The sequence below is a fragment of the Nilaparvata lugens genome, chromosome 10 (genome assembly GCF_014356525.2).
Source record: "Nilaparvata lugens isolate BPH chromosome 10, ASM1435652v1, whole genome shotgun sequence".
Taxonomy (NCBI): domain Eukaryota; kingdom Metazoa; phylum Arthropoda; class Insecta; order Hemiptera; family Delphacidae; genus Nilaparvata; species Nilaparvata lugens.
In genome coordinates this window covers 12,860,007-12,876,275 of record NC_052513.1, presented here as the reverse complement: position 1 = coordinate 12,876,275, position 16,269 = coordinate 12,860,007, and the positions used below count along the sequence as shown (strand labels likewise).

Below are 16,269 nucleotides of genomic sequence, written 5' to 3'. Positions count from 1 at the left end.
TTAGATGCATATGGCAAGTGTAGAATAAGAAATAAGGTATTATTAAGGTATTATACCTAATGATATTTTTTATCACCGTTGATAAAAATTGTCAAAAAATTTAAATTATTGTGAAAATTCAAACTTCATTCAAAGATTTGTAGATAAAAAGCAATATAACCGTAAAATTTATTGTATTTTTCTTTATTGCACAACTATTCATGAGTTCACCCTCAAATATGTATTTCAAGCCTCAACTTTGCCCTCAGCACTTCTGTAAATCATCAAGTCCTCAAATAATAAAAATCGAAGTTGATAGATAGATATCTCCTGCAAACTATTCTCCCATTATTTCCTCTTCTTTAAATTCGCTTGTATAATTTTGCAGCTGATGCCCAGCACCGTCCTCTGTCACCTGAGCCGTGCCAATACAACGAAGACTGCCCACCTGATAAACTGTGCGACCGCCTCAACCGCATCTGCAGGAATCCTTGCGAAGAGGATTCGTGCGGTGATAATGCGTTGTGCGTACCCAATAATCACGGAATCGAATGCCAGTGCTTCGCCAACTACCAAGGAAATCCATACATCGAATGTCTACCAGGTATGTGTTTGAAAAATTGACTTACCTGGCTACTTAAATTTGAAGTAATTTTATTGCTGTAAGGTCAATTGACTTAATTCACTTGAGAATTAGCTCAGTTCAATCATATAAAATCTCTTGCTTTTGATTATCAAAATTATCAAAACAAACTAATCGATGAAATTGATTATACACTTGTTAATAGTTATTATTTGTTGCTTATTTTTGATCTTATCATTCATATAAATGAAAATGGTTTGGAGATATGAATGTTTTATTGTACACAGGAATTGCTCAAATCCCATCAATGATTAGAAATAAATTGTATTATCCACTCTCTTGGGGTTGAGGAAAATTATAATACTTCCTCCAACATCGCCTTTCATTGATAAATACATAAAAAACAACATTTTATTGCCAGTTTAAGTCCCCAAAGCACAATTAACTGATCTATCTATTTTGAATAAAAATTTTGATTTTTATCAGATCTTGAACTGTTTGTAAAATATTAATTCAGTTCTGAGGCAAAAAATAGGTAGATGTTGCTGGTATTCATTAATTTATTAGTTCAGTTATTCAAAGCTATTGAGATAAATTCTTGTTCAGATTGATTTGATAAAAATATGGATCCATATAAATCTTATTCAAATTTTCAATTTATAACTAATTGAATTAAATTTTATTTCAGTTACCGGGTGTCACAACGATGGACAATGCTCATCAGTGGAAGCTTGCATCAATGGAAAGTGTGCCAGCCCTTGTCACTGCGGCATAAACGCCGTTTGTGACGTCATCTATCACAAGGCTAACTGCAAGTGTCCACCTGGCTACCATGGAAATCCAGCAATACAGTGCTCAGGTAACATCACTTGTCATAATATCTAATGAGCTACCGTACTCAAATACCATCAAATGTTTATGGTGTAGGATTTATGAAAAATTATAACTGGTTTTTAATAGATGTAACAATTTCAAAGCATTTCTATATCTAGCTACTCTTTACCAAAGATTCATCAAATTAATTCCTAAAGAAAACAGAAACTAGTAATAATAATTTTCTCTTTATTTTATTTCAATTATGTTCAAATTATGCTCAATCCAAAAATTACCGTTTCATTTCAATTCATTCCATCTGAATTCTGACATTTTTCATTCCGATATTGTAATTATCTATTATTTATCTTTTATCCAATGTAATTATTATCATAGTAATATATTGTTTCAATTGTTTTCACTTTTAGTATTCTGTATTTTACCTACTGTATCGAATTATTGATGATATTTTTTTGTGTTTATCAATAGGTCCACAGAATCCATGCGATCCGAATCCTTGTGGAATCGGAGCACTGTGTGAAATCGACAACGGCAATCCCATCTGCTTCTGTCCTAAAGGAATGACTGGAAATCCTTTCAAGAATTGCAGTAAGTAGAAAATTCTAGTATTGAATAATATATGATTGAAGTGTTTAGAATAACTAACTTCTTGATCTTTCTTGAATAAAGTTACTTGAACTACCAAGTTGATCTGTCTCAAACTTGAAATAGAATTTTTTAAACATATTTTGTGAAACTTTTATTGTAAAAGTTATGATGACTTATCAAGTTTGAATAGATTGATAAATTTCTTAGTGATAACTGAAATACACAAACTTCAAAAAACAGCATTTTTATACAGTATTATTTCAAATTCAAACTTATTTGTTTCTTGTACAATTGCATATATACAGTCACATAATATACACTATAATAAATTTATCAATAGCACAAATGAACTTGAAACTCACAAGACTGATTGTCTGAAGTCTGATTGTGAGCTTTTAGAAAAGGAAAAATAAAATAATCTCAAACGAGTTGTAATAATAGTAGGATGAAGATAAAGTTAAAAATAAGCAAGAATATAACAAAATTTTGAAACAACATAATATAAAAATAGAACAAAGACTCACAAAATTGTTATTTGAATGAATAACATGAATGTTTCACAATGAACTAAAGCTGTAGCTGTATGGGCTCATTTTTGCCTGCACTTCACAGAGAAGAGCCATGTTTGTCAATTCTATTACCATTTCACTTGAAACTGTCCGTATCTTCTCCTATAGCTTAACATTTCTTCATTCAACCAATGCTGACAGTGTGAAGTGAATCTCCAACAAACTGTGAGATTCTCTTTACTCACATTTCTTATGAATAGCATTAATAATTTCCATTTCTTCTGAATCTACAACAGCATGAAAACTAATATTATTTTTTTTTCTTGAAACTATGAAATATACTTATTATTAGACTTGAATAGAATTTACTCATTTCATATAATCACAAATTATCAACTCAACTTGAGGTCTGAACGATTTTTACCCTAAAAAACTTTTCATTTGAATTAGGATCTAAAGTAGTTTTGAGCGAATGCCATTACTTCTACCCGCATTATATATGCATTATCTAAATAAATCAATTAAATATTCTTATCAATCACATGCTTGATCCAGTTCCAGAAGGAGATGAATGCTTGCCGAACCCATGCGGCCCGAACTCGGGCTGTCGCATCGTGCAGGGTCGTCCCCAATGCTTCTGTCTGCCAGAGTTCGAAGGACTGCCACCTCAGAAGCCCTGCACCCTGCCGTCGCACCCCTGCGAGCCATCACCCTGCGGACCCAACACCCAGTGCCAGATCCTCGAGAATGGGTTCGCCAAGTGCACCTGTCTGTCCGGATTCATCGAGAGTCCGAACACGATCCGAGGCTGCGTTGAGAAGAAGAACCCGTGTCAGCCGTCACCTTGCGGACCGCGCGCCGTTTGCGACCCGGGTCGGGAGCCGCCCTGCTTCTGTCCCGATCATCTCATTGGAAACCCGTTCCGTGCTTGTACTGGTGAGTCACTCCTTAATCTTTTTAGTAGAGAACCCTATTTTGTGATGTATATTCTCAAGTGTTAAAAAATTAAGATTTTACTCCTTGATAATATAAAATAGGATCTTATTCATTAGTTAACTGCGTGCTAGAACACAAAAAAATGTCATGCAAGACATTGGATTTGATTTAATCCAGTTCAAAAAGAAATTTAGTTTAAACCGAAACTGTGCAAACGGCACAAATGCTCGTACGCAGATACTCAGTTTAAACTGAGAAATGTCAGCTGTTTGTTTAAACCCCGTATGAAGCACATTATAATTAATGCAACCATATCTACAAGTAAGCGTGGTTACTTAAATAGCAACTTCATGAATGATAATAATCATAACAACTATAATCATCCACTTCAACTTGTCAATTTAATTTTTTCCATCATTATATTATATTTATATATAGTTTAAATAAGAAAAGATTCAAATCTTGAAGTAATCACTAATCATTGAACTATATCTAAGAGAAATTGATCCAGAGAACCGACCAAGAGAGCAGTCTTAAACCGGAATCTGTTCTCTATTATCTATCTATCTGTTTTATTTTGATGCATCATCAATATAATAATTTATTAAAGTACTGGTTGACTAGAGGAAGATGATTATTCACCTATTGAAACTAGTCTCAAGTTTTTTCCATCAATAAGAAGTGGTTGTGGAAGTCTCGTAACCATAACTAAACCATTGTGAGCTTTAGATGAAACTATAATTCAAAATTAGATGAATCCGTAATTGTGCCGAAACTCATGGAAAAATTCTAATTTTTGTTCATCAGAACCACTGAAATCGCTGTGTCAACCGGGACCATGTGGAGCAAACGCTGACTGCTACGTGGCCGGCAACACGGAACAATGCTACTGCATACCCGGCTACCTGGGCGACCCCTACATCGGCTGTCAACAGCAACCGGCCAGTCCTTGTTTGCCCAATCCCTGTGGCGCGCATGCGCTCTGCACTGTCACTCCTCAAGGTGTGTAGTTGATGATTGGATTGTTAGCATTTTTCTAATAAGCTATGTTATATCTCTCTTAAATTAGATTGAGTGACTTACATTATCGATTCAGATAAGATCAAATTAACTATGGATGAGCTTCGGAGTGTTAGATTTATTTACTTGTGGAACCTACTAATAAATACTTGTTGAATGATGAACTATCACAAAAATGAAATATTCTTTTTCTATTGTTAAATTATGAACAATTGTCAAACATCAATTATTATTTTATTCTATAATCTGCTCTTAGGTGTATTATTTTTCATATTTCGTAAGTATTGTTTAGTTCCAATCCAAGAAAATGTAATTCAGTGCAATCCAATCAAAATTATTTATTCACAAGATTACAATAATTTAATAAGATTATTGACAAGATTATGTACTTCTTCTAATGAATTATATAAACATTTGTTTCATTGTTTCTATTAACGAACAAGTTAATCGTATTAATTATTCAATCGTTTAGGAAGCATGTTAATACTGTACTAGAAGAGAAGAAGAGGATGTGGTGAAGATATGAGAGGTAGATGGATGAATAAGGGAACATGGATCAGATTTGGTATCCTAAAGTGTACTTGATACTCTTATATTCTTCACTTAATCCTTATTCAGTTTTTTGCTCTGCTGTGGAATTGTATGAAACTAAAGGTCGCTATTGGAGTTATAACCGGAGTTCACACATTGTAATGTACTTCTTTCAACTGCACAGCAACGAAAAGGTCGAAATCCATTGCTGCTAGATCGATGCCACTAGCAAAAACCTTGAGGTTTTATTGCTTTATAGTCAAAAATGTAAAATGACCATTCTGTTGGTGGCTGGCCCAAGTCGACTCGTGTTTATCTTGATGTTTTCTACATATAATTTGTACAGTTTTATGCACCCAACCCATTTCTAAACTGTTAGCATTTATTTTTGGTAGGCCACCCAATGTGCCTGTGCCCAGCTGGCATGGCTGGCGACCCGACTAGTGGGTGTGTGGGCCATGAGTGCACTCTGGACGACGACTGCCCCTGGGACAAGGCGTGCATCGGCTACCGGTGCCGCGACCCCTGTCCGGGTGCTTGTGGCGTACATGCCAGCTGCCGCGTCGAGAAACATCACCCGGTCTGCACCTGCCACGAAGGACTCACCGGCAACCCACTCATCAGGTGTTCGCCACTTATCGGTAAGCACTGCTATAAACTATTAATTAAAATATTAGAAATCGGTATTATTGAATTTTATAAATACATTAAAAATGAAAATGATGAGTTACTAATGACATTAAGTTATTCAGAAATTATTCAACTTGGTCGTGGCTGCTCAAATTGAAAATTGTCTTTCTATTCAACAAAAAATTATTATGGAATAACAATACAAGGTATTCTAGAATCAAAATATTATAAACAATTTTTTTTCTTGTCTAGTTATATTTGTCAAATTATCCATCATGCAACGTAAAGCTGAAATAGTTGATCATTTTCAGTAATTTATGAACAAAATCACTAATTTATAGACTAATACATGATGTTTTACAATAAAAATCAAAACTCAAAGCACCCTTCTAATATTTATTTTCACACAACATGCTTCGAACTCTATAGAGTCATTTTCAAGTGTGAATGACATTTGCTCATACAAGTAGCCCTGAATAACAAACTCAACATTGATGATATTTTATCTTTCATTCCTTAAATATAACAAATAATCTCGAAATTGGAATATTTGCAGTTATTGCATACCTCAATAATATTGTAATGAGAAAGGTATGAAAATGGTATTTTTATTTGTGTAATGTTGGAGAAACCTATTCTATTCCTTTCATTTATTTACGTAATTAACATGAAAGTATGGAAGTGAAGTAGAAAGAAAAATAAAAATCTTAGTACCCTTTTTTGAAATATTTAATCACAACATATTTAATGGTTGTGATTAAGTATTCCAAAAAGCGTACTAAGATTTTTATTTTTCTTCCTATTTCTATAAAAGTAGCCCTATTCAGAAAATAGATAAATATGGAAGTGAAGATATGTTTGAGGTATTGTAATGAAACAAGTATTCATTTATTTATTGATAGTGGCTCAAATTAAAATTCAAGATTCATTCTTATTAACCATCAGGCTACAATAAGAGCAATAGGCAAGTCATATACAGAGTGTTCTGAAAAAAGGTGCCCATAAGTCAGGGCGTGATTTCTCTCATCAAAAGAAGAAAAAAAGTTCTAATATACAGGTCCGAAAATGCTTAGTTACCAAGTTATACAGAGTGGAAGATTTCGTCTGAATTTCAGTTCCCCTGCCGAAACGAAACCCTACGGGTATTTTTTTACTATTAATTAAGATGTAAAATTTAGCGTACTTTATGTAAAATGAACTGAAAAATTTAATAAAACCGTTTCCAGACCTGTAGCTACAGTAATTTTTTAGATATGTGACGAAATACTCGAAACTTGGTCCCGAAAAACAAGTTCCTTTAAGTTTTGAAGCAGATTTACTATGTTAAGTGTATAATAGACACAAAACATTTTTCTACAGAACTTGTAGAAAATTAAATTTCGAAGAGAAATATGTAGAATAAGTCTATAATAGACAAACGCAACCTTAAAAAATAATCCTCAATTACATACAAAACGCATGAAAAATAGAGAGGTTAACAGAATTCGTCTATGCTAATTAGAACTTTTTTCTTCTTTTGATGAGAGGAATCACACCCTGACTTATGGGCATTTTTTCAGAACACTCTGTTTATCGGGAAATGATATACCGGGTCATAATATCGAGAAATAACAACAGGGTAAGCCCGAAATTGTCTCGATCCCGCATTTATTTAAATAAAATTTGAATATAGACTACCTATTGATAACTGTTTTAAATGTGAATGTCTGCGTTTAGTTCCAGTGCCAGTAGGCAACCCATGCATCCCAAGCCCGTGCGGCCTGAACACACAGTGTGACATCGTGGGCGGTCGGCCAGTCTGCTCCTGTTTGCCCAACTTCCTGGGCGACCCACAGACCGGCTGCCGACCCGAGTGCCTCACCAACGCAGACTGCGCCTCCAACCAGGCCTGCCTCAACTACAAGTGCCTCAACCCCTGCAAGCTGGGCAGCATCTGCGGTCTGGGAGCCGTCTGTACCTGCCGCGACCACACACCGACGTGTTCGTGCAGAGATGGCTTCACCGGCGATCCGTTCATTCAGTGTATACCGCAACGTAAGTACCTACCATGAATCAACCTATTTGATATATTTAACACTTTTACCAGAAATCGATTCACAATTGAATGGAAACACAATAAATCGGCTTTCTCTTCTTAGATATAGTTTCATAAACACAAAACCTAATTCAGTAGTGTATACCGCAACATGAGTACCATGAATCAACCTCTTTTGAATTAAAAACTGTTACTAGAGATCGAATCACAATAAAATAGAAAAGTACAATATTTGGATCTCTCTTATAAGATACTGTTCATATTGACACTAAACTTCAATATTCCATTATTGTTGATTATGCCTGGAGCATTGAAACATGAAACTGGAACAATGTAACAAGTTATAACTTGAGTTTAAGACTTGTGTAATGAAAATATTCACAAAAAGACAACGATATTGTGTTTCTATTTCAATTCTTTTTATTTTTATAAATACTTTGAATGTTTTTAATTTTTATTCTTGTGTCTTTTCATTATGCAATCGTGTTATTGTTTGAGCTAACTACAATGTTCAATCCATTATCATTCATTTGAATTTACGAATTGAACATGATAAATATAATTCGAAATAGATTACAGGTAAATAATGTAGATTATAATTATATTATACTACCATTGTATTTGCTTTTTAAAGTTCTGATGAGAGATTGGGAATTTGCAACCATTTTTAAAATAAAAGTCTCAAATGAAAGTATTTTCAAACTCGACCAAAATAGACCAATACAAATCAAAACCATTTTTATTCAGACATCTTTTACATAACAAGTTCCATTACAAATTTAATATTACAGATAATTGAATACAATACTGTTTGCTTAAGAAAATTCTTGTCTGCAAGAAGGAGTGAAAGGCATTGAGAACTCAACTAAAATAAACTCAAACATAAATATGTATCCAAATTAAGTTTAATTGCACGTTCTATGTGCTTGTAGCTGCCGTTATCGCAGTCGCCAACCAATCACAGCCGTGCCACCCATCACCATGTGGCCCCGACTCGGTTTGCAGCGTCTACAACCCGCAGGTGGCTATGTGCGACCCATGTGGAGGCGCTGACGGCGCCTGGAACCCCGCCTGCCACCCCGAATGCCTTTGCAACTCAGACTGTCCCTTCGACAAGATGTGTCTCGGCCAGAAGTGTCGTGACCCGTGTCCGGGCTCGTGTGGCGTCAACGCTCACTGCACTGTCGTCTATCACAATCCCGTCTGCTCGTGTCCGCACCCCATGGTCGGAAACCCGTTCGAGCACTGTTCGTTGCCACCACAAGGTAAGCAATCATTTATCTCAATCTTCCTATTATAATTCACTGAATTTGAAAGACTAATCTAGATGTAGAATTTCATACAATTTTTACAGTTTTTCATAAACATGCTCTTGTAAAAATATCCAATCATATTTCTCCTGGTTATTGATTGATTGATTGAGTACTTTATTTATGTAGATTACAATATATACTGGCTTATACACTAAGGGTGCGTACAGATATACGCGCCTCCAACCCGCTCCGCGCACGCTCCGCCCTGGTTATGAGAGAACTAGAGACTAAAATTTACTATAGGCTAATGCTTTTCATCAGTTTCCTCAAATTCACATCTACAAATTAATCTGATCAATCTGATGTCCAATGGTAGATGATGGAAAGTAACGTGATGTAAAGCACTGGCCGCTAGTAACTTATTGTTACTATTCATCATTCCAATTATTGCTTCATTGTTTTCTGTATGAATACTCTTGTTACTTTTTGTAACTATTTCTTATAACAATTCCTTCTTACAGCCTCTTCCAATTATTTTTTTCATTTTTCATTGGTATTTCTCATTCTATCAATACATGTTAGTATTGTACATGAATAAAATTATTTTTTGTAAATTATTTTTGAAATCCATAATTTATACACATTTTAATTCTTGGTAATAATATACTTCACTTATGCTAACGATAATAATATAGAATGTAAACTATTTCATTTTAAAAAAAATCATTCAAACTTTATGTTGAACTAACAATATCAAAATCAAATAATTGTATTGCTCAACCCCCCTAATGCATTTATGCAACTACTTATTATTCTTATAATTCATTATTTCAAATCTAATGTAGAATAGAATTCCAATTCTAATTTATTCATCAAAATACATTTGTGAAATACATCTATAAACATGTTGAACAAACACATAACATAAAATACTGGAAACAATGTAACTTGTGAATGAGAGAAGTAATAAATAATGCCAATTCTTTAGCAATTTGTAAATAATCTTTGTGTTTGTGGGTGTTGCAGATATGGTTGTGAGACCAGACACGTGCGAACGACAGCAGTGCGGCGCCAATGCCTTCTGCAAGGCCGGCCAGTGCCACTGCCTGCCCGATTACTACGGCAACCCTTACCTGGCCTGCAGGCCGGAGTGTGTGGTGAACACCGACTGCCCGCAGAACCAGTGCTGCGTCAACAATAAGTGCACCAACCCGTGTGCGGGTGCCTGCGGCGTCAACGCTCTCTGCCACCCCGTCAACCACATTCCCATCTGCTTCTGTCCGCAGGACCACACTGGCGATCCATTCTCATCCTGTTATCCGTTTAGACCATGTAAGTGCACAGAAGTTTCTCACTAGTGTAGCTAGCTCCATTAAGCTGTTACAAAAGGTTCTATTGCAATTATATAAATATAATCTGAAATGAAAAGTAAGCCAGCTGCTAAAAAGTTTATATTTATCATCCATAAAAAGTTTATATTTATAATTCATTTTCAAAACATTAATTTATTTTGACACAAGTGTAACAATATAGGGAGCTAGTCGTGTCTTGGAAAAATGAAAAGGGTACTACTACTACTATTACTACCTACTAGTCTATCAAATTGAAAATCATGAAACAAATAAAATTAATTTTGAAGTTTAATAATTTATTGAGGAAAACTCAGCTATAATTGTAATTTTCCAAAATAATTTCACTATTATATTCGATCCTCCCGAAAAATAAGTACAGAATTTCTTTTAACATCATATAAAAGGACAACAGGCAAGTCATACATAATGTCCACATAAATAAATTCATGCACAATTGGAAATATATATTAAAATTACATATAAGATTGGTAATATCATGAAAAAATTGGAGACAGGTGTCTCATTCAAAGATATTGTATAATAATAACAAAGTTATCAAAGATAATAATTGAAATCCATCAAGGAAAACAGAAGTAACAAGGGGGAGGGGTAAAATTTGAAAATATATAATTTAATGGAAGGATTCTCCTTGCCTACTTGGAGTAAGAGCTTCACATTACTTGTATTTTCTAATATATTCTGGATTCCGAAATCACATTTTTTACAAAGAAAAAAAATGGATCAATTTGATACAACACTCACTTTTATTAGTGTCACATCCCATTTTACGAATGTTGAGTGTTACATACCATTCTACAAATGATGAAACCACTGGCATAATATAACAGGCAATATCTGCCTAAATTAAAATACTGCTGGCATGATAACATAGTCAATCTACCGAAATAAAATCTCCAGTTGCTAAATTAGAACTACATAATTGTTTGCAGTGACACCAGAGAACATGGGCCCGCCAGGCAACCCGTGCGACCCGTCGCCGTGCGGCCCCAACAGCCGCTGCCTGATCTCCGCCCAGGGCCACGCGGCCTGCTCGTGCCTGCCCGGCTACCAGGGCGCGCCTCCCGTCTGCAAGCCAGAGTGCGTCGTCAGCGCCGAGTGTGCGCAGACGCAGGCATGCGTCAACCAGCACTGCGTCGACCCGTGTCCCGGCACCTGCGGCCTTGGCGCCCAGTGCCTTGTCATCAACCACAACCCCATCTGCGCATGTCCGCCCGGATACCTCGGCGATCCCTTCCAGAACTGTTATCCTCAGCCAGGTAAGTTTCAACAATTTAGTAAAGTTTACTTTCTGCCTTCCTCGGAAGAAGTAAAGCTTGTTGAACTCAATTTCAAATGAAAACATGAATTTAACTGCTATAAAAAATACTCTGCCTTGAATGAATTTCATTCCTCACAACTGAACAATATAGCAATTCAATTATAAAAATATGAAAGAAACAAATCTTATTTTATTTTTCACAAAAGCAACAATCTTACAGTACAATAATAAAATATGTAACAATTTATGATTTTTGAGAAAATTTATTTACTCTTGAGGGTAAACTATGTGGGAGTTCTATCAAAATACATTTGTTTGACTATTTTAACTTGTGTTGGTAATATTTGGAGTCCTCTTTTTGAAAACTTATTGCAATATTATTATTTGTTTTAAATCGTCAAATTTTGTGTTAATCATTAAATAATAGTTGAAAAATTACAAAGAGGGATCGATTAGGGAAAATGTAAATGGATTGAACTCTACATTTATACCTGATTTGACTCAGCTGTGATCGTGCATGATGCTAGATGCTAGTACATACTCCTCAACTGGATGTAGGATCCACTCATTTGTTGAAACTTAATTTGGCTGACTCTTTATTTGTCACTTTTTAGAACCAGACTACATGAATTGTAAAAGTTGATAAAACACAATAAAAATATAAATGAGTTACTAAATTTTGAAAATATCAAAATCCATGAATCTTTAGGCCTATCATATAAAAACATGTTAAAATATATCTGATAGATAGGCTTTAAACGACTTGATAAAACTACTTGGCTTCAAATGGCTCTTATAAAACCTATATTTCATTAGTATATTGATTATATACTTGAAACCTTCTCGATTGACTCAATTTAGGTTCGGTAAAGCTTGTTCTACTTTACTTATTCTATTGTTTTTGTGTTGTTTTTTTTTATTATAAATCTTCAACTGTCAGGTTGTTGTAATGCAGTTCACGGTGCTCATCCCCACACCCAGACTTGTTGTCTTTGTGGGGAATATTCACTATTTATCTAATGTTTTTGCTGCTGTATTACTTTTTTTTGTGAATAAAGATCATTTTGGTATCATTTCATAGTACATCACATAATAATTTCTACGTTCTTCTTGTTGCAGAAGTAGAAGAACCGAAGATACCAGGTCCACCAGCCAACCCATGCCAGCCATCACCGTGTGGCCCGAACTCGCTGTGCCAGGTGGTGCAGAAACGCCCCGTTTGCTCGTGCAGTGCCAATTTCATCGGCAGCCCGCCCTACTGCCGACCCGAGTGCGTCATGAGCCAGGAATGCCCCCACGACAAGGCCTGCATTCAGGAGAAGTGTCGCGACCCCTGCGACCAAAGCTGTGGCGTCAACGCCAAGTGTGACGTCGTCAACCACACGCCCTTCTGCAGCTGTCTGCCCGGCTTCCAGGGAGACGCCTTCATCGGATGCTCCAAGATACCACCTGGTAAGTTGAGCCCTGTCATTGTAATTCATGTTCCATTTTACGATTTTTATTGATGACAATGATTGAATTGAATCTACATATTTAATATTTTTAAGCTATGCATTTCTAGTGCATAACAAATAAACAACAATATTAGAATGAGTTGATTTTTTAAGTTTTATGAGTAGTTAGTTACCATGTTTAAAATTTGTTTCAATTATTAGAATTCATTTCTCTTGACAAATTCTCATACATTCAGTGTAATTTTATATTTTTATTTTATTTTGTATTCACATTTATCTGTTTCAGTTATGTTTTTGGTTTTTAATGATTGAATATTTTAATTTAAAAAAATAAATTCATTTCACATTTGAATAATATAATTTACAATTATACAATTCTACATTAACGCTCGTTTGCATTTTATATTTCCAATTTTCACTTTTTCTGCTATTAGTAAATCCTCATTGCCAAGAACAAAAGCAAATTCTACATAACATTGCAGCAAAAGTAAAAAAACTTCAAAAATAATCCACTGGGCTTGGCTAGCAGTTCATATAATTTATTAAGAAATTACTAGATAGCTCACTTCAAACCTGGGATATTGCAGTGATGGTCGAACATTTCACACTTTGAATGGTACCTTTTCAAGATTTTCGCATCTCACAAAGGAGAAATAGTTATTTGTGCAACTAGTGCGCAAAGTGACAGTTTGCTGCACCGAAAGAAACGTTTACGCCCGAGCCGTAGGCGAGGGCGGAATGGTTTGTTGAGTGCAGCAGAGGAACTTTGCGCACGTATTTCACATTAAGTTTTTCCTACAGTTACCATTGAATATGAAAAGTGGGTAATTATGGGTAAAATTGCCTGAAATGCATCAAATGTTTTTCTGTGTAATTTTATTATTGATAAAAACCTTAATCCTAAAATCCTAAAGTCCTCGTTGTCGTTGGTTATAATATATAATAGTAATAATTAGCGCGTTGTGCTTCGTTGCACCTCTGCTCACTATAGCAGCCCAGTCACTGTTACCAACTTCATTTTGATTTTGCTGCACTGTTGCTCCATATAACCTACCAAGTATTTTGCGTTGCCATGTTGCAAATCTGGAGTGCAGAAAAATTTTTCCCGCACTAGAGCGGAAAAGTGATTCTTTGCGTTCTGTAATCAGTGCAGCAATGGCCACTTTTCAACGTAACTGTAGGAAAAATATATTTCAATTCATCCCTAAATTTTAAATCATTATTGACTACATTTTCATCACTACCAATACATTTATTCCATTGAGATTAGTTTTTACTTTACCTATGAATAAATGTGAATAATATTTTTCAAATTAATTTATCCTTTTCCATACATATTCCAAGTGATTTTAACCCTATACTCTCTCTTTTTCAGTGATAGTAGAACAGAAAGACCCATGCGTGCCGTCTCCGTGCGGCGAGAACGCGCAGTGCACAAGCAAGGACAACATGGCTCGGTGCACGTGCATCCCGCCCTACGTGGGCAACCCGTACGGTGGAGGGTGTCGACCCGAGTGCGTGATCAACGCAGACTGCCCTAGCCAGCAGGCGTGCCTCACCAGCCGTTGCCGTGACCCGTGTCCCGGCGTCTGCGGCATCAACGCCCAGTGCATCGTCGTCAACCATGTGCCGGTCTGCTCCTGTGTGCCCGGCTACCAGGGCGATCCGTTCAAGGCCTGTCGTGTTGAGCCAATCAAACGTGAGTACACATCAATTGTTTTATAGAAACACTTTTATAGAATTCAATTCAAATTCAAATTCGTCTGTAGCCGCATGGCCCCATAGTACTATTCCATAGCTTATATGACTATGGAACAGCCCATGATACAGTACTTGATATTGTGGAACTTTCCTATAAGTACTATTGAGATCACTGATTTTATTGTTGATTAACCAATCATTTAAGTTTTGAATTCTCATTTATATTGTAGAACTTCTCCATAATTGAGAACACTGTATCGTTAATCAACCAATAATTGAAGTTAATAGAATTAATCTTAATATTGTGGAACTTCTCCATTATTGAGTACACTGTATTGTTAACTCCACTTCATTCAGTATTTTACTTCTAGGACTATGATAGTCTCATGCTGAAACCAACACATCTTCAACTGTTCATAGAAAAGTAGAAAATATCACTGAGTAAAATATAAAGAAATATTGAATTGACAATATCATCAGTGATCTCAGTTCGTCTTCAATTTGCTGACCTTGATATAGGTAGTCAATTATAGATATCAAATCAAATCATCAAATCATTTATTTCGCCATTTTTAAAAAAACAATCACAAATAAAGAGCAAATCAAATATGATGAACAATGAATTTAAACAAAATACAAGTGTTCACTTAAAAATAAGAAAATAATAATACAAAATCATAAATATCTCTTTACGTATGTATATATAGTTTAGGTAGATAGAAAATATTATATATATATATATATATATATATTATTTTCAAAAATTAAATTCAAAAACACGAAATAAATACAAAATACCATAACCAAGTACAAATATTAAATATACTAGAGTAATTTTATAACTATGCTAATCAATCAAGATGAATATTAATCGATGTGTATCTTCTGTATTTATTAGGAAAATTATGTTTTCAATCAATCAATAATTCTATTAAATTCAACACAAAAAAACTGAATACAAAAATACTGAAATTTTATCTGTGTTATAATGTGTAAGAATGAGATTATATTCTACTTATTCTCCTAGAGTGTTTTCTAGGATTGCTACATCTTCAGAATGTTACTTGATAAAGTGTTGACAAACTGTAACAACCAATTGCCTCAAATCTTGATTGTTTACAGCCCTGCCAGAAGTGAACCCATGCGACCCGTCTCCTTGCGGCCCGAATTCGCAGTGTCGTGTGCTGAACGGCAACGCGGTCTGCTCGTGCCGCCCGGACTACATCGGCACGCCGCCCGGCTGCCGACCCGAGTGCGTGGTGAGCGCCGAGTGCCCGCAGCACCAGGCCTGCATGAACCAGAAGTGCCGCGACCCGTGTCCGGGCACCTGCGGCCTCCACGCGCTCTGCCAGGTCGTCAACCACAACCCCATCTGCAGTTGTCCGCCCCGCATGGTTGGCGATCCGTTCGTGCGCTGTATGCAGGAAAGTGAGTACAACCATCACATATCAACATAGTTAGCATTAGGATTTTTTGTCATAACGTAGAAAAGCTTGATTCAGTGATACAGGATAGTGAGCAGAAAAAGACAACGTATAATTCTTGTCTCATATCAAGATAGCTAGTGTTTGTAATAATAAAGATA

General features: G+C 35.6%; 1 protein-coding gene across 1 annotated transcript in view; it reads left to right on the top strand.

Annotated features, from left to right (window-relative positions):
* The window catches only part of LOC111052168, a 389,458-nt gene that overhangs the window by 217,205 nt on the left and 155,984 nt on the right, over positions 1-16,269 (top strand). Inside the window, exons 50-62 of the mRNA XM_039436353.1 lie at positions 368-583; positions 1,251-1,421; positions 1,865-1,984; positions 3,049-3,429; positions 4,237-4,431; positions 5,376-5,621; positions 7,327-7,644; positions 8,578-8,910; positions 9,925-10,230; positions 11,201-11,527; positions 12,649-12,981; positions 14,359-14,682; positions 15,807-16,112. Coding sequence (XP_039292287.1) covers positions 368-583; positions 1,251-1,421; positions 1,865-1,984; positions 3,049-3,429; positions 4,237-4,431; positions 5,376-5,621; positions 7,327-7,644; positions 8,578-8,910; positions 9,925-10,230; positions 11,201-11,527; positions 12,649-12,981; positions 14,359-14,682; positions 15,807-16,112 — 3,576 coding nt within the window. The remainder of the gene's footprint in view (positions 1-367; positions 584-1,250; positions 1,422-1,864; positions 1,985-3,048; positions 3,430-4,236; positions 4,432-5,375; positions 5,622-7,326; positions 7,645-8,577; positions 8,911-9,924; positions 10,231-11,200; positions 11,528-12,648; positions 12,982-14,358; positions 14,683-15,806; positions 16,113-16,269) is intronic.